General features: G+C 39.5%; 1 protein-coding gene across 1 annotated transcript in view; it reads right to left on the reverse strand.

The window, feature by feature from the left end:
* Positions 1 to 25,768, reverse strand: part of PTPRN2 (protein tyrosine phosphatase receptor type N2) — a 688,626-nt gene that overhangs the window by 31,684 nt on the left and 631,174 nt on the right. The window contains exons 15-17 of the mRNA XM_029911620.1: positions 24,103 to 24,176; positions 15,094 to 15,171; positions 825 to 944 (exon numbers count right to left, since the gene is read on the reverse strand). Of these exons, the coding sequence (XP_029767480.1) occupies positions 825 to 944; positions 15,094 to 15,171; positions 24,103 to 24,176 (272 nt within the window). The remainder of the gene's footprint in view (positions 1 to 824; positions 945 to 15,093; positions 15,172 to 24,102; positions 24,177 to 25,768) is intronic.

Below are 25,768 nucleotides of genomic sequence, written 5' to 3' on the forward strand. Positions count from 1 at the left end.
TTATAAAAAATAAATAAATGAGTCTTTTTCACTTGAGAACTTTCAGCCAATTTATTCTGTTCTGCAGAAGCCTACACATAATATGAAGAACGGGATCATTTTTACAACTGATAATATTTTAGAAAAAAAATGCATAACTCAGGGGTTCAACTAACTATTATTCCTCAGAATCATTTATCATTTATTCTTTACACTGTGTCCATTATAGTATTATTGTCTTCATTCACTAAACCAGAAGACTAGGAAAAATAATGGACACCCAAAAGTCATTGTATATAGCAACAATGTAATATGATTGATATACTGGGCCAGATATATCAAGCAGAAAGAATGTAAATATTTTTTTCACATAAAACTGAGGCTGAAGCTAAAAAGTAAGTAGCTTTAATTACTGAAGAATTTATATATATAATTATACACACACACACACAGGCTTTCTCTATAATCCATATATAGCTCTCCTAAGGCACAATTCATTATTTATAAACATACTATTTTCCTTAAAAATATAAATATTCAGTTATTACATACTTTCATATACTAATCACAAATCAATGAGTAAGAGATTCTCCATCCTTTATCCTACCAATATATTTAACCTATCGTTTACTACATTTTCTTCTATGTAAAATTACATTGTTATCAAGATATGCATAGTTTTTTCTGTGAACATAAAACAACTCAGAACTACCACTACACTAGCATAATATGGGAAACCTCAACTCAGTTTACAGGTCAGAGCCGATTAAACAATATTTTGCTCTGTATGAAATCAATCCACACACTTACTGTCAAGTTTACAACCAGATATTTTGTTTAAGTACCTCGTAGATGTGGTAGAGGTTTGACCCTTCATCTGGCCAATAGTGGTAGCACTGTTTGACTCCATTTTCAGTAAGGGGTGTCAGCATGACAATAACCACACAGCCGTTCTCCCAGACCATCTGCAGACAAAGACAGACACCATGGCCACACTGTGACTGCCTAATTATTGCGTGACATGTATAATTACTGCACTCAGACACACAATCAAAATTTATTCCATTCACAGGAAATTTATTTCATTTTCATTAGACACTTTTACTCTGCAGCTGCTTTCAAATCCCTGAATAAACCGGCACCATATTTTGCATGCTTCTCTGAAATATTAAAGAATTTCCAATGAATTCAATCTATGCCCTTAACAAAAAACAAAAACAAAAAACAAACAAAAAAAGAAAACCCCACAAAGCTTCCCATCCCTAGGACTGTTTTCAGCTGTTTTTCTTTCACACTTTCAGATCCATAAAGGAAATGCTTAAAAAAACCCCACAACTATTTCATGTCTGATGTTTTACACTAAAACAGCATGGACACATGTAATTAACAATATATTGACTTGCTAAGGTAACACAAACTGAATTCTGTTTGTACGCTCAGGTTTGTTTCTTTTTGCTCTTTGTTATGTATAAAAAGCTGCTGAACAAGTACCTTAATGAAATAGTCATAAAAGTTGCATCCAACCAATCTTAGGGGCAACAAAAAACTTTCCTTGAGAACTATTTCAGGTGGATAAATGTTCCTTTCAAAAACATTGTGTTAAAATATATGTGCAGACATGTACATTTTTAATTTAAATTTTATGTAGGATATAAAATGAAACAGTGCAACCCATCCTCCAGGCTATCCACTCCCCAAACAAGACAGCAGGAGTACAAGAGAACAACGAACCAGCTAACAGCATAACTGTTTAATAATTTAAAATAGCCACAGAGTGGAAAATAGGAATCCAAGGCTCTTCAACTAAAGGGTTTGTGGATGTTTTCACACAAACAAGAAAACAAGCAAAGATCGTCTGGCATATCTGCGTTCAAAACACAGCTCATGAGTGAACAAAAACACTGCTATGAATTAATATTGAGCAGCATAATCATGAAAAAACATTATTATTATGGTGTACATTGATGTTATATTTGCATACAACTTTCATTGTCTTTTTATTAGCATATTAAATTACTGAGTGAAAAGAAAACTGCTCTTTTTGTGAAGGGTTAAGTTTATTTCACAGAAATATTTATAAGCAACTGTATTGAGATGTAAATTTTGTAAATACAAAGGGCCTTTATCTAAACTGCACAAAAATGATACATTCAATAAATTTTTTTAAATGCATATTATACAGTCAAATAAAAAGATTTTCCATTTAATAGTATTAAGTCTCCTCTTTTAAATCTATCTTGCACGTGTACAAAAATATTTTCCTTAAACATAAATTTGTTTCCTTATGCAATACAATAGTTAACATCCTTAAAGCATCTTTTTATACCAAAACTTAGTGAAAAATATTTTGGGTTTCTAAAGTTTGGGGCTTTTTTGTGATTTTGACGGGGTGGGGGGAGGGGCGCAGATAGGCAAATTATGGCTAATTTTTTTCTTGGCGTAAATACATTTTTCCCTCTTCTCCCCCACAAAAGACTGGTCTTCTCTGAATGAACTGAGGTTCCTAACAAGATCTTTAGAATCCACCAGGCCCTTCTGCCACCAATTCTCAACACTGCAAAAATGGTAAACTTGGGTTAAATTGGTACAGAATTTATTAAAATTATTCTCTTTCTTTGGTGGATTTTTATTGGTTTTATCTGGACACCTTAGGTATATTAGGGAAGATACCACCATTTTCACCCAGGCCCACATACCTTCAGACTTCTTTAGTTCAAAATCAACTAAGATAAGAATTCTTACTTTATGGTATACAGGCTTTAAAACTATCCTCACTAAATCAGTACTTTCATCACATAACGATGTAATGTGCCTTTAGAAGGTATAGAAGCTCATTGAAGCCATTACGAAAATGAGGAGAAACACAGTTTTTATGAGTGTAATAAAAATACAATGATCTAGACCATAAACTAATCATCTCGCACTCTGCTTGTGCCACCCAAGTGTAACATTATAGAAGCCCACTCATTTAGAGAGGAATCCTTACAGTTTGGCTACACTGTTCATTGGTTCAAAGATGCAGCATTTCATTACAGAGGAGCCGTCTGAATCTCTGAAGATTTCATTAAGCATAAATCCAAATGAAAGTTAATTTAAACAAACAATTTCAAAGTTACTCTGGGGTATAATATTTCTTTAAGGTCATTGTGTGAAAACATAGAAGTCAAACACACTAAATCAAACAGGCAATGCAATCTAGTACCGTCACCACCACCACCACCAGCAATTGTGACTGTATCTCCAGTGCTTACCATACATAAGAGATATTCACTAAGACTCATTGACTGGGACTTTAAGATTACCATATTTTCTCCATTTTTTAAAACACTGTGTTGGGCCATCAGGCATTTACTTGTATTTCTTCATGGATAAAAGTAGAAGAGGGATGGACAAAATCCAGACCACAGAATTTTATGGATGACCTCATTCATAATCTGAGGGGCGGGGGGGTGTTCAGAAACTACAACCCCAGAGCACAATACTTCGGGCCCTTGTTTCCCAGAATTTCTTGCCTCCTGAAGTGCAGACAGTTCCTGCCCAAACGCTAGTGTTGCTTTTCATTCTCCAATTCCACCTTTGTCTAGATCAGGTTCTGCTCTAACTTTGCTGCCTGCATTAGAATTTTCTGCCAGGAAGCATATACTTCTGCCAAGTCCTGCTTTGCTTCCTCCAGTTGTTCCTCCAGGCTGTGCAGATGTCTCAGAGTTTCCAAGTGATCTAACAAGTCCCTCCAATCCTCTTATATGTGCCCATAAGGGCTAAGCATCCCTTACTGTAGCTGCAGTACCTGAGTAGGTTTCTCCCTTACTGGCTCAGGTACCATCCCCTACCACATCAAGGCCAGGAAACCTTGCCAGTCTCTGCCCTGGATCACAGGCCATAGAAAACTCCTCACCCTCTGACTCTCACTCAGCCATGCTGGCCTTGTACCTCTAACTCCACCACATCTGGTGGGTAGACTCGGGTGCCTCCGTGTACACAAGATACGTGGAATGGGAGGTGTCGGTCTATAATACCAGACGGAAGTCTATTTCCCCTGGTAAGAGTTTGCCTGCAGCCTGAGTCCCCCAGGCCCTTCAGTACCTGTTGCCTCAGTTTGATGGATCCCATGAAGGGTGGTGTTCAACCCTGACTTAAGGAGCCTCTCAAACCACAATCGCCCACAGCTGAAACACAAAATGAGGCTTCCCTGGCTACCTTCCACGATGCTTCCCCTGGGGGGGAACAACTGGGCTGCGGGTCGATGGCTTATCTGCGCCCCAAGATTTAGGGTTGCCCAGGACTCTTCTTCCCAGTGGGGATTCCTCAGCCTCTGGAGACTGGGGTCTTACCTCTTCCTGCCTTCTTGGGGTGATGTTTTTATTCTGGCCCAGCACTCAGCTTGCTTGGTACTCTTGGTACATTGCCAAGAAGGCTAACCGCATTTTGGGCTGTATAAGTAGGAGCATTGCCAGCAGATGGAGGGACGTGATCATTCCCCTCTATTTGGTGAGGCCTCATCTGGAGTACTGTGTCCAGTTTTGGGCCCCCACTACAAGAAGGATGTGGAAAGAGTCCAGCGGAGGGCAACAAAAATGATTAGGGGGCTGGAGAACATGACTTATGAGGAGAGGCTGAGGGAACTGGGATTATTTAGTCTGCAGAAGAGAAGAATGAGGGGGGATTTGATAGCTACTTTCAACTATCTGAAAGGGGGTTCCAAAGAGGATGGAGCTCGGCTGTTCTCAGTGGTAGCAGATGACAGAACAAGGAGTAATGGTCTCAATTTACAGTGGGGGAGGTTTAGGTTGGATATTAGGAAAAAAAAAAATTCACTAGGAGGGTGGTGAAGCACTGGAATGTGTTACCTAGGAAGGTGGTGGAATCTCCTTCCTTAGATGTTTTTAAGGTCAGGCTTGACAAAGCCCTGGCTGGGATGATTTAGTTGGGGATTGGTCCTGCTTTGAGCAGAGGGTTGGGCTAGATGACCTCCTGAGGTCCCTTCCAACCCTGATATTCTATGATTCTGTCTGTCTCCAAATAGGCCTCATTTCTTTCCATTACAGTTGTCATAACTATAAAGGGAAGGGTAACAGCTCTCTGTGTACAGAGACTCCAAATCCTTTTACCTGTAAAGGGTTAAGAAGCTCGGGTAACCTGGCTGACACCTGACCCGAAGGACCAATAAGGGGGCAAGATACTTTCAAATCTTGGGGGGGGAAAAGGCTTTTGTGTGTGCTCTTTGTTTTAAGGGGTGGTTCGCTCTTGGGACTGAGAGGGACCAGACATCAATCCAGGTTCTCCCCATCTTTCTAAACAAGTCTCTCCTATATCAAACTAGTAAGTAAAAGACAGGCAAGGCGTCTTAGATTTACTTTGTTTTCTCAACTTGTAAATGTACCTTTTTACCAGAGTGTGTATCTTTGTTTGCTGTACTTTGAACCTAAGACAGAGGGGGGTCCTCTGAGCTCTTTAAGTTTGATTACCCTGTAAAGTTATTCTCCATACTGATTTTACAGAGATGATTTTTACCTTTTTCTTTAATTAAAAAGCCTTCTTTTTTAAGAACCAGATTGATTTCTCCTTGTTTTAAGATCCAAGGGGGTTTGGATCTGTGTTCACCAGGGAATTGGTGAAAGGTTTCTCAAGGCTTCCCAGGGAGGGAATTCTTGTGATGGTGGCAGCGGACCAAAGCTAAGCTGGTAGATAAGCTTAGAAGTTTTTATGCAGGCCCCTACATTTGTACCCTAAGGTTCAAAGTGGGGATTCAGCCTTGACAACAGTGCTGGCAGAAAATGGCCAGACTCAGCTTTGGGCTCCAACTAGCAGAACCTGCAGAAATTGTTCTATGAAAATTTGATCCATAATTCCCCCTATAGAGTATGTCTTTGTGTATAGCCTGCACAATGCCAGGTCTCAGAGCCACTGAGTCATCACCCTGGGCTGTATTCCGTGGGGGAATGGTTCCATTCTACAGTGGTGTTGATAGGCTTCAGGTGTCAGCTCCAACTGATCTAAAATGACTTCTCTAGCTAGGGAATGTGACTAGGGAATATATTCTGCTTGGGCCTCCCCTGACAGAAATAGGTGCTACTTGGGACACCCAGGATGATTCTGCCCATCTGCTGCCCTAGTCATCCATTCAAATATACATAAAATGCCTCCAGGTTATTGTCTGACCCCAGCTTCACCAACCCTGAAACTGGCATGAGTGCCTCCTGGTGAAGGAGACCTCAGCAACTCCCTCAGGTCAATTTTCCCCAGGCATTGCAGGAAATGCTCCTGCTGCAGCTGCTGGGTTGCCTGCTGCTTTTGCTGGAGGCAGCCTGGGTCTGATCCTGCTGTGCTGCCAACATGCAGACTACGTCCTCCATTCTGCAGCTTTTCCATTATTTCTCCTTTCTCAGTGGATCCCAGACAAGCCACTACCTGTGACAAAGTTGTCATCACAACATGCCCCCCCTTGTGGCTAGATGTGTCATTGAAGCAGCTGTGCCTCAATTTCCCCTACTGTCCTTTTGGCCTACTCCAGCTGCAGGAGTAACCTAAGTATATTAAGGAAACCTTCAGCACGGCTGTTGCTTATCTTCCTCCTCCTCCCTGGTTCAATCAATCCCCTGATCCAGGGGCTGGCATGCTCCTCCTATTACTCAGGGTTCCAGGCAGGCTCCAGGTCATCAGAGTCCCATCTCAGCAAGACTTCCAGATTTCCCTGGAGAAGCCTGTCTGATCCTCCCCCCCACCCCCCCTTTCTCCCTCTTTTCAGGCAGCTTTCAGCCTTCTTTTCAGGCTGCTTCCCAGTGAAAGGGCACTTCCTACCTTCTCTTCTCTGGGTCTCCTCCCCACAACTGGGCTCATCCAGCTTTCTATGAAGACAAACCCTGCCCTCCCCCTGGTGCATTTTACTTCTACTTAGTCCTGGCTTACCTTCCAGGTGCACCAAGGCTGGTTAATTGGCCTCTCAGGGCCATCTTAACCCTTTTGCAACCTGTATGGGGTAAACACCCCATCACAGGCCCTTGTGCTTCTTTCAAGTTGGCAATGTAGCACTCCTGCTTATAGAAGATACAGTCAGTGACACTCAAAAGGCAGTAGCCTAGTAGGAGAGCTGCTGAAGCTATATAATGACTGGAAGACCAATTACAAATTCCTGAATTTTGCAAATTATGTATGCAATAAAAGAGCAAAGAAATTGTAAGCTCTTTGATGCAGGGACTGTCTCTTTGTTGTTATATGTTTGTACATATAACACTAGGGCCATAGCCTCTAAATGCTACTGTAATACAAATAAAATAATAATGCAAAATAAGATATTCTTTGTTCATTTAGCTACTGCAGTGTATAATACTTCCAGTAGACCAAGAAACTGTAAATGGAATGCATTACGTAAACGTAATGAAATCTTCGTTATATGAGATCTCACTACTGACTCTGCTATGAAAGCTATGCTGACGAATGAGGACAGAGGATCATTTTCTATGCACTAACTAAAAATTGTACAAACTGCATGCACATGGATTAACACAGCTCAATTTAACAATCTTTTAACATGGTTCTGCTGTATGCTTCAATCTCAAGACTGTTCTCACAGGTGAGTAAAACCATCTTTTTCATTCATCACAAATTAAGGGCCGAGTCCTGCAACCCTTAGATGAAAAGTGTATTAATTTGATATCTTTGGGGCTATTTGTGGGTGAAATTCACCATATGCAGAAAGCCCGCACCAGGGCTACGTGTCATGTCAATCTCATATAAGTGGTGAACAGAACTGGTGAGTGCTCTCTGCATAAAGATGAATTTCACTCTGTGTGAATTACTTGCATAAGGGTTGCAGAATTGGTTTCCAAATAAAGATAAAAATAAAGCTGTAAATGAAAGAATCATTGCAGTGTAACACTATCATCCAAAGTGACAACTTTAAAAAAAAAATAGAAAATTTTAAAATATATCTCCTTGGTCATTAGCTTTTAATAAAACAACGTTGGTTAATCATTTAAAAATTCTCATGTTTCAGGTATTCTTACAAGAGAATGGTAATTGTTTTAAGTGCATATTCAAAATGACTAGTCCATCCAAAACCTTGTGTGTGGAAGGTGGCACTAATCCTAGACCTTATTTTAATGACCAGGGAAGTGACCACATATGTGCTTCAACTAGAAATATCGCACTTCTTTAGTAGGGACTGATGGACACATTTTAAGAATGAATGGATTTCAGTGTAGACAACACATATGGTCATAGGTTAAATCCAACTTCTGTTCATTAGAAGCAACAACAACAAGCCGACCATCCAAGTAATAGGCAATATTTTAAAATACATTGCAGCAGCCACAGTTTGGGTATTTGAAAAATGGGAATAAAGTAGCAGCACAGGAAAAAAAATGGTAAATGTATTTTTCAGGATTTTAATAAAACCTAACAATTTTAAAGACAAAGAAAAACTCAGCACCGATAAAGAAGAAAATGCCTTAAAATTAAAAATGTAAAATCCAAACCATTCCAGAATCAGATATATTTTACTCGCTAGATTTGGTGAAGTTTAATTCACTTAACAATGGTTTATTTTTAACTTCTACATTTCAAATGTAGAATAGCATATCTGATAGTGTTAATCACGAAATGATTCCCCCCCCCACCACAAAAAGTTTTGATTACATGAAAATGTTTACATTTAAACTTCTTGTGTTTTCACTGAAAAACCAAAAATTTAAATCAAGGCATGTTTTGAGATTGGATTTGCAGTTTTTCAATTAAAACAAAAAATATCCATACAAATGGATATTTTCCATGAAAATGTAAATGAAGTCAAAAAAACAATTTTCTGTCAAAAATGTTTTGATGGAAAATGTCTGATGAGCTTTAATATTTCACATAAGACAAGGGTCAAACTGGGCCAAGTCATGGCTGAATCATATGGCTCAGCAAATGGGAACTTCGAAGACAGAAAGCTGTTGGAAAAAGTCTGTAGGGTTGCAAAGACAGCCTTCAAAATATGTGTTGAGATATAAACAATCTTTGCAGGTAGCTTGAAACAATAACTCAAAGGACTGGGAAACTTACATCAACATAGCTACATCTCTCAGAGGCATGAAAAATCCACACCCTGAGAGACACAAGTAAGCCGACCTAACCCCCATTGTAGACAGCACCAGATCAACAGAATTCTTCCGTCAACTTAACTACCACTTCTTCAGCAGGTGGATTACCTATACCAATGGGAGGGATTCTCCTGTCGGTGTAGGTAGTGTCTACACTGCAGCGCTACAGCAGTGCAGATGTAGCGCTGTAGCGGTGCCACTGTAGCAGTTTAAGTGTAGACACACCCTAAGAGAGGAAAGAACTGTTCCCAGTCATTTCAATGTGGTGTTAAATCAAGCCTAATTATGACAATTTAAATGCCAAGATTGTTAACCAATGTTAACATTGCCGATTAACACACACACACACACACACACACACACACAAATGAGGGAAAATCATATTATGAAGATCTGCACAATATGGTATGACTGCCATTTCATTTTGGTATGGAGAGCATGGCACTTGGTCAGCAGGCAGAGATTGGGAGGGTACAACTACTACTCCCCCATCCAATTTAAGCCATAATTCAAGGACAAGCATGGTAACCATGCACTGCTTTATTGAATGGCTGTGCAATTACTAATGATGTATTTATTTCACATAGCTTGACATGTTATTAAACCTTGAGGGGGTACAGTTATGTGCCCATCTCTCCCTTGCCTTCTTTCATTTATCAAATTAAATTTGCATATTTTACACATCAGATCACTGTGCCTCTTTTTGGCTGCTCCCCTTTTTGAAGATAAGTTCAGTTCCATGCAAGGAAAATAAACTCATGAATCAAGCCGACTTGAAAGCAATGTGTTCTGCATGTTTCTCTACAGTCCACAAGAGAAAAATCTGTAGAGATACCAGTTTGTTTTAAAATCAATTTTAGAGCTCACAAAACATGCCACACCGAGAGCACTAGGGATGGAAATCATATTTCTCCACAGCTGAGGTGGGGACAGCATGCACCCCCACACAATCCTTCCAATATGCCTGGGAAACTCATTCAGTACGTGGCCTGAGACTGCCTGTATGTGTGTCACTTGCTATGGTAGCTTTGGTGATGTAGCCCCATGTCGACTGGGAACTGCACTTGGAGACCACTAACTTGTTTTTACAGAGGCAGCCATCAGATGGCAATATATTTGTTTCTTTCTAATTTTTATTAATTTCAGAACCAGAGTCAGACAATGAAAAGCCAGGGTTGCCAAACTGAGGTACAATTGCCTATAAATGGAGGCCACACACTCTGCGGTTCTACAAATCAAGAGTCGGATTCTTAAGTTATTTGTGTAGTTTTGGAAGAGACCAATATTTATTTATTTTATTGATTCTGATAAGATGCAGCTGAATCCTGACACAGGAAAATACACCTAAAAGATAACAATGTAGCCATTGCTGTGACCCCCCATGGTACTGTTCAGCTCTGCCATGCTCCTGCCCCCCACCCTAACCTGCTTGTTTGTTTCATCCACCTGTTATGTCTTGTCTTTTAGATTGTAAATCACCTGGGGCAGAGTTTCTTGTTCTCTTTGTTTGTACAGCACCCAATACAATAAGGTCCTGAACTGGCTGGCCTCTAGGCTTCAAAGGAAGCATGGCACAGTGGTTAGGGTGGCAGCTTGGGACTCAGGAGATCCAGGTTCAGTTTCCTGCTCTGACATAGATAGTGACTTTAGGCAAGTCACTTGATTTTCTGTACCTCAGTTGCCCATCTGTAAAATAGGGTTAAAAGTATTTCCCTAACCCTACACTAAAAATTGATACTATAGTTGGCGGGGGGGCACATAAGGGAGCTAGAGAGGGATGGAAGGATAGACAGATTCCACAATCTACATGTTAAATACATATACATATAATTTGTGGTCTCGTTTCTCAGGACAACTGAGACTCTGCATGTTCGGCCCTTGGCACCTCAAATGACAAATGACAAAGTGAGGAGAGGTGGGGTTATGCTCCACAGAGATTCTCCTCTCCTAATCCAAAAAGATGATGTCAGACACACAGGCCAAATGAATGGAAAGGTTAAAACAAGGCAAAATGTGAGGTCCTCAAAGTTCTAATAAGAGGGTGGAGGGGGTGGAGGGGGATCATCAAGAAGAGGCTTTTTAATATCTTAAAAAGTAAGAAAGGGGTAAGACCTTATAAAGCAAACCTAATACATACCGACTGTGAGATCAGGGATCCTAGCAGATTTACAATTTACGAAACAGGCACAATTAAGATTTTTTTTTCTCAGCAGAAGGATAATTGATTCTATACGTCCGACTACCTAACAACAGTATCTTACTGGAATAATATGATCAAAGATGTCATGGAATTATATATGCAGTATATACACACAATAATAAAATGTTATGCCTCCAAAATTATTCACAACATGAAACTCCTGATGGGATAACTTGTTACATACTGGAAATGTTCTCTCTCCTTGTTTTCAAATCCTGTTCCAGGAGGAGTTGAATTTTACTGTTCTTATAGTGGTAGGGCAGGGAGTGAAACCTCAGTGAAGCCGATGGGTGTAGCCACTGACATTCATTCAGGATAAATGTAAGAAATAATCAACCTCCTTTACGGGACCAGATAGATGAAACAATAGGAGCCACTTTCAAAAGACCCAGGCAAATGGCAAGGCTAGAGTAGAAGCTGAACCATAGGCCCTAAGGGGTTTCCTTAGAGACTAATATAGAAAACTCGGGGTCTAGGGAATTGATTGGTGGAGCCATGTGTGGGAAAGAAAAGAACCAGGAATACACAGAAGGAGCAAAGAAACCCCAGTCACAGTCAGAGAAGCCCTGGTAGGGCGATATTTAGGAAGAAAGCTGAGAGAGAACTTTTGGGAAAAGTGCTAGCTAAAGAAGGCTTAGAATTGTGAATAAAATCTCTCTCATATTGTTTAATTCCTATTGTGTTCAGGGAACCAGGACATTGAACATTCTGTGAAAATAAACTGGATTTCATCAAAGAAATACCAGACTCCATCATCAGTATCTCCTCCTAACCAAAACAACCTGCAAGGCCCCCCAAATTGGCTACCTGCTTGGATTAAAAAGGAATAATACTGCTGTAAAAAGTAGGATCTGGTTTCCAAGGAGGGAAATTGTGAGCTGGTATTCCTGTTGAACCAAAATGGAATAATCGGGGTGCTCGTAGAAATCAAAAATGCCCCAAAGGAATTAAAACAAGACCTAAAACAAAAGCTGGTTTCACAAATGGGTTTAAAGCAGCACCTGAAAGTTTCCCAGGAAGGTTTGGGGGATGATTTACAGATGAAGATATAACGCTCCCAGTCTGGAATGGCAAGATGGATCAACGAGGTGACCAGCAACCTGAATGTCATTAATCAGAAAATTTTCCATGGAGGAGACCAGGAAAGCTTGGTTGACTTGGAACTTGCTAACAAAGATGAGTGGCAGCCAGGACTTAAGCGGCTGAAAAATCATCTTTAAGGAGGAAATGAAAGATCAGAGAGCACAGAGAGAGATCAGCTGCCTAGATGTGGAATTGGGCCAGTCAGAGAACTTGGTAAGACTAGACATTTACAACAATTTTTTTAACCCCATTTGTAACCCATAGTGGGCCAGAGGGAGCAGATCAAGCTGTCCCAGCTCAAATGATGGAAAACTCCACTATCATTGAGGAAAGACTTCCTGGGAAGCTTATTTGGCTCAGTTCAACATCATAGCTCAAATGAATGGCTGGGAATTTCTAGCAGTCAGCGTAAGTGGTCCAACTCTGATGTGTTGAAAAACCTGCCTTCAGAAAAAAGAATGCGTTATCTAGATCTGGTGGCGGGGAAAAGTGTGGTGTTACAATATCACAGGAACAGAGAGGCCTGGGCACAAGCATGGTAATCAGCACAGTGAGAGATAGGAAAATTATATGGCAAATGCAGCCACCATGGAAAGTAGCATCACCTCAGAATACTCCAGTAAAGGCTTTCTGGCTGCAGTAGGAGAGCCTGGAATTTAAAGATGAAAATATTGTATAGGAAAAGGGGAAAGCCAGCAGGTGATAGATACAGGGATCAGCTGGTTGTACCAAATACATTGGGGAAAAAAAGTTCTGAGGTTATGTCATGATTTATATATACTGTACATTTTGGGGTTGCAAAAACCTTAGCTATGCTAAGACAAAATTTAATGCTGACATTTCATATATAAAAAGTTTGTTCTTTAAGTGCCTCATTTAAATATAAGAAGGGGCATAGGTATGCACCACTGCATATGTTATTTCCATGACTGCATGAGCAAAACTGGGTATTTAGACATGCAAATGGCCAGTTAGCTATCTAATGAGCTACTTGCAATGTACGAGTACTTGAAATATGCACACAAACATTTTTTTAAAATCAGACCCTTAATATATTTGCCTGAAAGAATCATGAAAAGTTAGCTCTTTCGCCAAAATTACCCCTTGGAGCCTTCTGGTCTAGGCAGCAACAGAGACAGCTTCTTATTACAACAAGGAGGTACTTCCCTCTTGGAAGTGACTACGTAATGAAGCCTTTGCTTCATGCCGCTACCCTGGCCGTATCACACCCCACAGAATTGACACACATGGCTATCTGACTCAAGGGATAAAATAAGGGACACACTGAGCGTTCTTATGTATCCACCAAACATACTGACATAGGGAAGAATACCTCCCTGGCACAGACTCAGGGAAGAACATAGAAGTCACATCTCCCTGGGTGGCCTTCCAACTAAGGACTATGGCTCAGATCACTGAGTCTAAGGATCTGACCATTCAAAAAAACTGGAAATTAAGGGGCAGTCCCATCACTGACAGGCAACAGAATGCCCCAACTCAACAACTCTAAGGTTGCTGGTACTCTAGACTGTTGGGTTATTTTTTATTAAATAAACTCTGCCTGAGATTCAGTCCTATCTCTCTCAACCAACTCTCCAGTGTACCCAAAATCAGAGAGTTTAGAAAAATTTTGACCTGTTGCTTCATTTGTCAACAAACATAGAAATATAAATGTGAAAGGAAAATGTGAAAATACTTTGTAACAGAGATAAATTGAATATACAATATTTTGTAATAAAGATGAGCTCAATGTGTATGTCTGTACATGGATGGACAGATGAGGTGAGACAGAGGTTTGATGACATTCAATTGGATAGAAGCTCCTATGGCGCTTTTGAAAATTGTATCCATAGTCCCTCAAACTTCAGCTAAAAAATTCTCTAAATTTGTAGCGCAAAACAGTAGAGTACAGTAGTGAATAAAAACATTTTCTGCTCCTTATAATAAGCCCCAATGAATTGTAATGCTGTTTAATTACCAACAGCTTGATGTTTAGTAAATTTGCCAGCATAGACTTATACGAACAAATAAATGTTTAATTCTCTCTTTGTCACTTACACACATGCGTGATGTGCATTGGCAACTTACCTACCCAAGTGTTTGCCCAAGTCAGGGTTTTGCATGTGCACTCCCAATGGAGTGCATGCAAAGTAAGCCCACTTTTGCACCTGGGTAACTACAAACTTAGGCCCTGATCTTACACACACTTAGCCTTACGCACTGTGGTCCCAATTCAAGAAATCTTCCTTGTCCAGGAACCCACTTAAGCATGTGCTCAAGTGGAGTAGATAAGGAGTAGATTTCAGTGGTTCTACTCACTCACAGTATCTAAAGTTAAGAGTGCATGTAAGTCTTTGCAGGGTAAGGGCCTTATGCTAGACCAGGTTCTAAGGGAGGTCAGAATCTCAGAAAATCAAACCAGTTTTAAATAGATGTCTAAACGTGGAGTTAAGAGCGTAAATTAGGCACTCCTGTTTGAATATTTTGGCCTATGATTCTACAGGTAATGTCTACACAAGAACTTTTTAAACATAATTTCATACATTTACACGACTTGGTTAATTACATGTGATATCTTTAAAAGACATGTACAAGCTCAGGATCACCTACCAACTGAATGACAAACGCTGTCTAAAAGATAATTGGTTTTAAACCTCTAACATTTCTAAAAGTGCAGGAAGGTTTTCAATTCATGACATAAATCCAGCTTCAGACATGAACTTTCAAAAAGAAAGTTAACTAAGAAAGATTTACCTGCCAGAAGTCAGCAACAGTAGCAGGAAGAGGGCCCTGAGTAGCAATATATGCAGGGTTCCTGGGATCATGGTCCATCTGGAGTGAGAAAAGAGAGAACAGACTGGATTTATTAAAAGCAAAAAAACAAAACAAAACCAAAAAAACCCTCTAGATGGGTTAGGGAACCCTCTAGATGGCTTCTGTCTACAACCAAGGACCACTTAGAGGACTGCTGTGCCCCCATGTCCTTTGATGGTGAGCAAAACATTTTATTTCTATTCATTAGGTCAGAGGAGCTTCCTTTCCACAAAAGAGTGAGGTTACCAGATCAATATCAGCATGACTGATGATCAGCATTCTGTGTCCTAAATATGTAGTGTAACATCATTTAAGAGAAGTTGCAGACAAAAGCAATTACTTGAGATCCATGATCTTGGTTTCATAGCAACCCAGAAGTCATTTTGAAACATTTTTCTTCACTGAGTGTTAGGAATGCTGGGCACATCTAAATAACTGCTCCGTTTCCACTGTGCCACTCAAGGGCACATATAACAAGCAAAAATGGAGAACAAATTTGGTTTCTGGCTTTTTCTGGCTAGTTGATTTGTCTAAATGCATGCTTCTAGCCTCAATAGAGGAAGATCTGCTTAAAGACCTTAATTATAACAATTCAAAGACTGACTGAACAGGGGGAAAAAAAGCTAAGAAACAAAGCCATCAAGAGTAAATAGGATTAGTGTGTTACAATGAATGTTTTCAAACTGATGGGTAGTTTTCTTGATCTCAAATCTCAGGCCCCATTCTCCTGCTAAAGAGAAGATTGGCTGAGGGATTTTTTTTTAAAGTACTCATTCTAACCCTTAGGAGACCAAGACAAAACTTTGAATGTAAAGAGAAAGGGCCCAATTCTGCTCTCATGCAACTCCCGTTGAAGTCAGTGAGAATAATTTGTAGCCAATGCCAAATTACTGAGAACAGAATTTGACTCAAAGACTTTACTTCACCCCAACACAGTTTTTTGCACTGTAAGTGAAGTTAAGATCTTAACAGGAATGAATGCAAGTCATATTTCCATTAACAGGCATCTACTGAATTTATTCATAGCCTATCAAAATTTTCAGTGATGGTGGATGTCAGCATAAAAGAAGGCACCTCATAATTATGTGCAATAGAAAAGAGGAAAGGAACATAAAAGAACAGATGTAAGTTATTCTAATAGAACAACAATGTGATGAATGTTGCAAAAAAGTAGAAAAAACCTTTTATGCTTCTAATTTTCTGATGCATAATTAAAACTGCACCTAATATTAAAATTCACCCATGACAACACAATGCAAGTAAAATTATGTTGCTGAGTCCATTTTAATAAAAGCCTACTTTTAAAATACAACACACTGTTAGAAGAAACCTTGACAAAAATAAAAGTGTTTCTAATTCCTTGTTTGTATTATACTCTTGTTTAAGCGACTGATTCATTGAAATGTTTGCCTTTTCTGCAAACAAGTTGGCAGAGCAACTCTGCCTTTTGTCAAAAGCAATTCTGGAGGCAGGACATTTATTATTAAAGGTATTTTGAGACCAAGAAAAAAAATAGCTTTTTTCACAATCAGAAATATGATTATTAGCAAAATTTGGGAATCAGGTAAGAAGGACCACATTTTTCAAAAATAAAGTTTAAAATTAGGCATCTAAATAAGGGCCCTATTTAGCAAAACATGCGATTAAGTCCCATTGACTTCAATGGGACTTAAACTCAGACTTAATTGCTTTGCTGAACTGGGCCTAAATAGTTTGGTTTTCAAAAGCAATCTGCCCAGAAGGTCCCACTAACCTCAATGGAAACTGCAGTGTGCTTAGCACTTTTGAAAGCAGGTCACTTATTTAGATATCTAATTACAGATTTAGGAGCCTGACTTTAGGCTTCTCTCTGAAAATCTCAGCCAAAGCAAATAAGTATTAAAGATCATAATTTGTTTGGATTTTTTTTAAACTGATCACCTATGTGCGTGCATGTGTATACACCAGAAAACAAAGGCACAAGAAGTCAGTGATGATGTAAGTAGCACTGTCATGGAAGAAATACTTCTAAACACTCAGCTATCTGATAAATCAGGAATAGGCCACTCTTGGCATTTCAGCATTAATCAGCTACTGTCACAAAGGTGCTGTTTGGAACGTGGCAAACATCATAATGAGCACAAAGTGGTGAAATGTATCATCAATTTAACAATAACTCAGAAGACAATTACAAGCGTTAACATTCTGAGCACATTCTGTTGTACAGAAAATAATTATAAGCAGGAACACTTTGTACACTCAGAGCAAATAGAAGATGGCAGAAAGCCCCATCATGCTATTAAATTATCTTTAATTGAACAAAAATAGAGCAAAGACTAAACTAATTAAACATAATGCCTGTTTTTGTTAACTTTTTTATATTTACAGCTTCAAAGACTACATATTTTAGGAAGACTTTGAAAAGTCACCACTTTGATCAAATTTGATATGATGTGATCTGGATAATTGATGGGTCTATTTGTTTATTAATGTACTTTTAAAAGACTGTCATGGGCACCAGATGGGCCCTCTTTTATTGTAGTTAATAATAATCGGAATAAATAAATAAAATCAGTAATGGTTTTTAAACCAACTGATCACTGAGCAAAGCACAGCATTTTGTATCCTCACCTAGTCACTATCCTCCCTCCAGGATCCATTACCCACTTTCTTCCCCAAAATTAGATGAAAAACAAGTAATCCAGAGCAGAAAACATCAGACCCCAAACTATCAGCTTATTAAAACAAAAATCAACAGGTCTGGTTTGCTAAAGTTTTGTCCTGGAACAATCTTTAGAAAACATGTTACATATGTAATTGTTCAATGAGAACAAGATTTCGCTCTGCACCTACCCCCGTGCCCCAAAGCTCAAAGTTAAATTAATTTAATTTTTTTTTTAATTTTTAGTTTCACATGCTTTACATCAGCAGTAAATGGCTCAGCCATTTTTAGAAAGAAAGTGGTGCAATTATTACAAATGTTCTACTATAATGGAATTTTCATTTTCCACTGCTGCACAGGAATGGCAGAAAAGGTTGTGTGATAATGTACCAGTCTATTTTTCCATGATTTCATTTGGGGAAGGGAAAACAAAAGGATCAAGGACCACTACAAACCAAAGCGCAATTAACTGCATTAATTTTGATTACTATCACTGCTAAAAGTTCACAAGAAAGAAAAACTACGCAAAAAGAACCTCAAAGGAACTATCTATCCTATTCAGACTTATTGTCAGAAAAGGAGTTTTCTAGAAGATCAAATCAAATAACTCATAAACCTAAGATGGGTTAATAACATATCTTGTGGCTTTCTAGGGTATTTTAAAATGAAAGTTGATATACGATATCTTAAACAGGAGAACAGCACAATGAACATAATGTCATGATTAGTAGTGCCCAACTTTAACAGCAATAATTTCAGGTTATGATACTACATAATTATATTTCCATCGTTACATTGGTACAAAATTAAAACTACTGCTTTAATTCTGCTTTTTGTTTTTCTGAATACAACACTATCCAACTTGTCCATGCTAAGACTTTGCACAAATCTCATTAATTTATACTCACAGTAAAACTCATCGTTTCATTGGGTATTTTAGATACAAATGAGGCTATTGCAGGATTTCACTGATATTGCTAATGAAATACAGCAAAATCAGTATATTCCAGTTGTAATCAGCCAACTGTATTGTATTTGGATTTAAGTTATTTGTAGGTACCTGTTAACTATTGTTCATAAAAGAGCAAACTAAAGGCATAAGTATATACCTGCATCATTAATCATTATGAAATCTTATGTAATTTATAAATTTATTACACTGACATATTCATAGACTCCTAGGATCATTACTATACACAGACTGATATGCTGGGTCTGATGTGAGCTCATTTATACCATTTTTACATGGATTTAAATCCACTGACTCGAATACAATTACTCCTAATTTGTACTGGTGTGAGATTGGAAACAGCATATCCACCTTGTATGCAAGACTGGTACATCTATCGTTTCCACAGTTTTTATCATTATAATGCTAGGAAAGCAGGTTAAGCACTGACCAGTGCCTTAAAATATACGTATAAAACAAAGCAATTTAAAATGCAGTTCTCAGATCTGATTTTTTTGCAACATTAATACAGTTTACTCCCACATATCCTTTCATTACTTACAGGGATTGTAAATATTCTTGTGTTATCATTGCAATTTCTTTCCTTAGTAGTAAGCCTAACCAGCAAATACAGTACTATTTAGTCATCATTTTCATCTCTACATTAAAATAAAAAAAGGTGGGGTGGTAATTGGTCCCTATCTTTATACTTGAATTAAAATTTAAAACAATTTAAAAATCCTTCTTTTAAAAACCATTATGGAATGAAAGAAGCAAATCTGGTTGTGAATGCCATTATGAATTTCAGTGTCTATTCTCCATGATAAAATTTGTATGCTGTGTTTGAACAAACTGTCATACTAATGACATTTCTCAGTCTGGTGTCTTCAATAATAAGCAAGCTGAGTTTTTAATGTAGTTGATGGGGTTTTTTTTCCCTCTCAGACACCCTATGAGGAAAAACAGAATTCCCATTTACTTTCATGACCTCTGATTTAAAAGCAGAGATTGCACATTATTTACTACTGGATGATTTCCCTGAAATTTAATGAGGACTAAGTACAAATATGACAGATGTAATTATCACAGTTTTATTCTGCACAGTCAGGGTCTCCGTGTGCTGTAATTGCAAGCTTTTCATTCAACTGCCGGTGGCAGAGTTATCATCTTAGTACTTTATGTTATTTCAGAGGAAAGGAAAGCAGACTTCCACCTCACTTTCACTCCATGGAATTTCATAAGAATCCCTTCTGCCTTGTTTTACACTAGAATAAAATTAAAGGGATAAGGAAAGAGCATTGATCAAATCGCTCTACTGACCTTCCCCACACACTTTCAACCATGTTGAGGCCATGAGTCTAACGCCAGTTTTCATAACATACTGGGAGGAATGGAGGTCTTGAAGGGGTAGCTTTTTTAAAAAGAAAGAAACACGTGGGCAGGTGGCCAGCTCATTGTGTAGTGTGGAGAATTGTTTTCAGCCTGTATTGCTGCACTCATTTAGACTTAAATCAAGGTTGAGAGAGCCCCAGCTGGAGATGGGACCACTGACCCCAAAGCTGGATATACACAGCTACAAGTACACCCCTGGAAGCCTCCTTTTCTGAGTCTTGAATAGAATTGCTTTATTTTACACTGCACCCTCATCAGACAGCTCACGTATGCAAGGGGAAAAAATCCTCTTCTAGTTCAGTTCAGACTGTACTGATCTTGTGTTATTAATGGTCACATTGCAGTACACTACAATACTCACTTCCAGTCCAAGCACACCAAGGCATAAGTGCATCAAAAACGTCATTGTATTGACATGATAATTACTGAGGTTATTTAAACTGAAAGGCAGAATTCTAAAAAAAGATATGGTATGATTATTGCAAGAATGAGTAAAGGAGGAATCACTGGTATTTCAAATCTACTGTATGTTTCAAGAAAGAACAAACCAAGTACACCTCTACCTCGATATAACGTGACCCGATATAACACGAATTCTGATATAACGCGGTAAAGCAGTGCTCCAGGGGGCGGGGCAGCGCACTCCGGCGGATCAAAGCAAGTTCGATATAACGCGGTTTCACCTATAACGCGGTAAGATTTTTTGGCTCCCGAGGATAGCGTTATATCGAGGTAGAGGTGTATGTAGCTAATAAAGCTAAGAGAAAATATGTCAGACAAAAGCAATAGCAATACGCAGTATAGACATTAGGCTCTGCCTTCAATGATTGTCTCAAGTGGGTAAGGACTACAGATCAAGCTTTCTATGTGCTCTTAGGGACTAGTTCTAAATGGGTCCAGACCTGGGGGGAGGAAGGATTGGGAAGTCCCAGGATTTGCTACAAACTAGAATGGCTCAGTCTTTCCCTCCATTATCTGATGAACTGATACCAAATTAACAAATCTAGCTAAAACAAAACATCCTTTGCTTCGCTTAAACTTAAAGAGCTTCTGACAACTAGGTTTCCACTGTGGTCTTATGGATGGGTCACTGCTCCCCAGAAATTTCCCACTGCATCATCTTCGGGAATGACATACTCAGTCTGTTGGTTTGCAAACAGTTAAAATTGAACCCAACAAACCCTTAGGAAACAATTCTAATCTTGCAACAGTTTCCTTCTTTCATGTAACACAGACCGTGCTTGTCTGATCTCCACAGCCTTTCAATAAACCTGGGCCAGATTGTTTCCTCCTGTGGGGTGAACACTCACAAGTTTCTCTTTGCAGTTGTCCCCAGACTGTGGGCTCGATCCTGCAACATACTACAGCTCTTGGCAGGACTATCCACACAAAGGTTCTGCGCCTTTGCACTGACTCTGGGGGCTCCATTCCCACCTATGCCCAGAGGACACCTTTCTCTGGTGCCTGCACCTATCCCATCACCTCAAACTTCGGTGCATTTTCATTTAATAAAAACATTTCAAGGAACAGATAACCTAGAGATTTGCATATGGGTCCATTCCCAAGCACTCTGGGCGCGTTACAGCTATATCAGACAATGAAGGCCAGACTGCTGGACTCTTACTTACAAGAGTAGTGGTGTGAGTAAGTGCTCACTAATATGAATAAGCGGTTCACACCATAGCCCTTAGAAAATAGAATATCATGTTTTCTGTTTACAGCTCCCACTCCTGTCTTCAGAGCAAAACCTCTCAATTCGTACAATTAAACTAAGGCGTGGTCTACAGTAGCAATTTAGGATGCTATAACTATGTCACTCATGGGTGTAGAAAATCCACACCCGAGTGATGCAGTTATACCGACCTAACTTCCACTGTAGACAGTGCTAAGTTAACAGGAGGGCTTCTCCTGTCAACATAGCTACCACCTCTCGGGGAGGTGGATTACCTACACTGACAGGAGAAGCCTTTCCATCCATGTAGAAAGCATCTTCACTGAAGCACTACACCATTGCAGCTGTGCCACTGCAGCCTTTTAAATGTTGACAAGCCTGAAGGCTTTTCAAGGTTTGATCAAACATAACTCATTGACTGTGTCCTGAAGAGAATTAAACAATGAAAGATGGGAAAGAAAGAAGCCTTGAAGCTCCAGAGGCAGAACCTCAGGTCTGATTGAGTTGTGCACAGTGCACAATGGGAGAGTGAGGGAGTGTGAAAAGGTGGCTTTAAGCCACCATTATGATCCCCTGATCCTCATGCTGACCAGGGAATGGTCCAGTCCCAGACAGATATAGGGCAGCCTAAAGGCTGCTCTAACTTATCCTCAGCTGCCCTTGACCCCAAGGGGCCATCCCAGCAGCTGGGAATCCCTGGAGTGCAGTGATACTCTGGTCATTCCCCTTTTCCCTAGGGCAGGAGCCACAAATGGCTAGTATGCCACCAAAAGATTCTCTTACATAGGGAAAATCCTGATGTGGCTAGATCCACTGACTTTTATGGCTGCTTTGCACAACTGAACATTAGAATAGTCAGAACTGGACTGGTGGTCTGGTCCCCAGAGTACATATTAGGCACAAAACACTGATACTCCACAGCACCCTAAAGACTTTCAGGAGATTTGGTATCTTGTACTGAGTCTCTGGAGAGCGTTTCATTAAACTGTTTTATACTCAAGAAAATCAAACCTTTCAAATTCTGCTCAAAATACCAATGTGTAGCTCAGAGTACAATCCCAACAAGATGCTCTTTTAGAAAGGGAAGTGTTGTCAACAAAAATTGGAAGGAAACAACCTACAATTTCAAACCTTTCTGTTGCAATTTGCCAGTTGCATAGTCCACACAAAATGATTTAACTGAGAGAGTGACATTGGAAATTGGTCCAGGAGCCAGTAATAGGGTACATAGCATGCTACAGTGTTACCTAATTCTCCAGCCTAAATGCTTGGTCAAAGTTATTTCCTTCTAATGATTTTCAGTGTCCTAAAGTGACACAAATAAAAACCACCAGTATAAATAGCCCCCCAGTTGGCAGCCTCAGAGAGGCAAGGACGAAGTGGACAATGGGAGAACACTACTTCCTCATGCCTAGAGATGGTTCTACCATGTCAGGATTGAGACACCATGATAGGGCAATGCTGCTGGCTGTGCCATACCTGTTCTGTACCTAAAAAACAGAGAGGCCTTTGGTCTCTAAAATGATTGCTCTGGTATCTTTCATGGACAAAATAAAAGATGCATATTCAATTTGTGTGGGGATGGGAGAAGTACAAGGTGGCTTGTTAGAAAGTTTGGAGGGATATGACCTAAGAACTGCATTGACCTAAATTGGCGTTTGAATTATAATATAGGTGGTGGTAAGAGATTACATTCTCTGCTTTGAGAACAGCAAGATCAGAGGTAGACACGGACAGCTGCAGAAGTAAATCACTCAGCACCAGGAAGGCAACAGATGAAGGAGGGAAAGAGGAAGGGTCACCTTTGAAATTTGACTGGCTTTACAAGAAGCAAAGCCCAGCTCTCTGTGGCTACGGAAACCATTCTAATACATGGTAGTTTTTAGGATAGGGAAAGTAAGAGTGAAAACTTAGAGAGTGACAGAAAGGCAGGCAAACTTCCTTACATAATGGAAAAGGTCTGTTGAATTAAATGTACCGTGCTGAGTTGTGCAGTTGCCAAGTCACTACTGTCAGGTACAGGAAAATAATATGTAGATTTAAGACTCGTTATCTATTGGCATTATTGTTCTTTGTCTACAATCTTCAAAGGCATTACGTGCAAGTGTATGGAATTTATGTATTTGCACTCCCAAGTGATGGCTTGAGTCATTAATGTTGGGGAACTGGAGGTAGATATAGACCCAAGACACTGTTATTACAGTGGTGCCTTGCATCAAGTTAACATTTTATGCTGATAGCCTAAGGATAAAAACTGGATTATTTGGATTACTTCACATTGGATACTGTACTTACAATTGGGCTGGCATTGATGTAGTCTGAATTGTCATGGCTATTTTCAGCTTTCAAGCATATCCTGGAATGATCATCTGTAAAGGCAAAATAAAATATAGCATTTCCACCCAAATTTTCCACACTTGTTAAGTTAAAAATAATTAAAGGCAAACTAATATACATTTCAAAAGCAGACAATGTAAAATATTGGGGGAGAGTTATTTTATTTTAACTACTAAGTTGGCTTAGGTTTGCTACAGTCCCAACTTCATTCATGAAATGAAACGCTTTGAAAGAAGATTTTAGAGGCTAACTTCCAAAAACATTTTCTCATGGTAACAATCTATCAGATGTGGAACAGTCTCACATAAGAAGAGGGACAAGCCCCATTGCTCATGAAATTTCAGACTAGACTAGGAAAAAATCCTAAAAAAAAAAAAAAAAATCTGTAGAGAACAAGCCTGCACTTGCACGGAGATAGACTGGATGACCCAATGGGCCTTTTCCATCTGGTTTCTTTATAAAATGATATTGTTCTGAAACATAAAGCCAGGAGTTAATACATGCAGACCTTGCATTTCTGATTATTTCTAACAGGAACAGCAAAATGCAATTTATGGCTGGATTGTGATATAACAAATTGCCCCGATTAAGGGACAGCACATTGTTGGGCTGCTGCTGGAGCAGCGTGGGAGGGAACTTGTGATTCAGAGTCCCTCTCCCACTTCCGCTGGGAGACAGTAAACGGTGTCCAGTACATCCCAGTACAATACATGATCTGGCAGAGCTATCCTGCTCAGTGCAGTAGTTGGATGGAGCCAGGCCTGTCGAAAGAATATTGGGGCCCTGGTACATCATGTTCCCTGGGGCCCCATTCCCTCCCTTTTCACTTTATTCACACATGTTACAAAAGTTTTTTTGGTGGCCCCCCCTGAACTCAGGGACCCGGTACAACCATTCCAACTTTCCTCCCCTCTTGTCAGCCCTGGATGAAATCAAGGCCCTGCCTGTTCCCCACCCCCTCTCACCCATCTGTGCAGCTCTGAGAAGCTTTCTTCCACTCTCACGGTACTACTGATGATGAAGGTAGCCTATGCAAGGTTGCAGGGATGGGCTTTTGGTCTCCCTGCATCATCACACTAACGAGGCCATGATTTGGCTCATTAGCACTAATAGAATTGTGTCCCAATTTTATTAATTCTCTACACTGTGTAACATTTAATGGGACATCCAACAGCACAATTAACAGACAAGGAAATAAGACGAGAAGACATTAGATCCGCCTACTTTTATTTTTGAGGGGTGAGGTGGGTATTGAGTATGTAAACAAGATGGAATGACCACCTTGTGTTTTACATCAGATAGATTGGATTTCTCAGTTGTATGATCTCATGAAATGTTATTTACAACCATTTGATCTCATCAGCAAAATTAACCCAGCAATGGGAGCACTTCTGCCGAAATCCAATTAGAGATGCAAAAATAATGTAGGACTAAGCTACTCTTGGCTCCTCTCATAAAATTATTCCATAAGTGGCACATCAACATAAAACAGGAGGAACACTAAAAGACAGAGAAAAAAATGTGGTCAAGCTATTCAACTCAGGCTTCCCTGTGAAACCACTATACAAAATTAAAAAAAGATTTATGATCCAAAACGTTAGTTGTAGTAGATATCTTAGGAGGA

The sequence above is a fragment of the Terrapene carolina genome, unplaced genomic scaffold (assembly GCF_002925995.2).
Source record: "Terrapene carolina triunguis isolate 2854851 unplaced genomic scaffold, T_m_triunguis-2.0 Scaffold111, whole genome shotgun sequence".
NCBI classification, from domain to species: domain Eukaryota; kingdom Metazoa; phylum Chordata; order Testudines; family Emydidae; genus Terrapene; species Terrapene triunguis.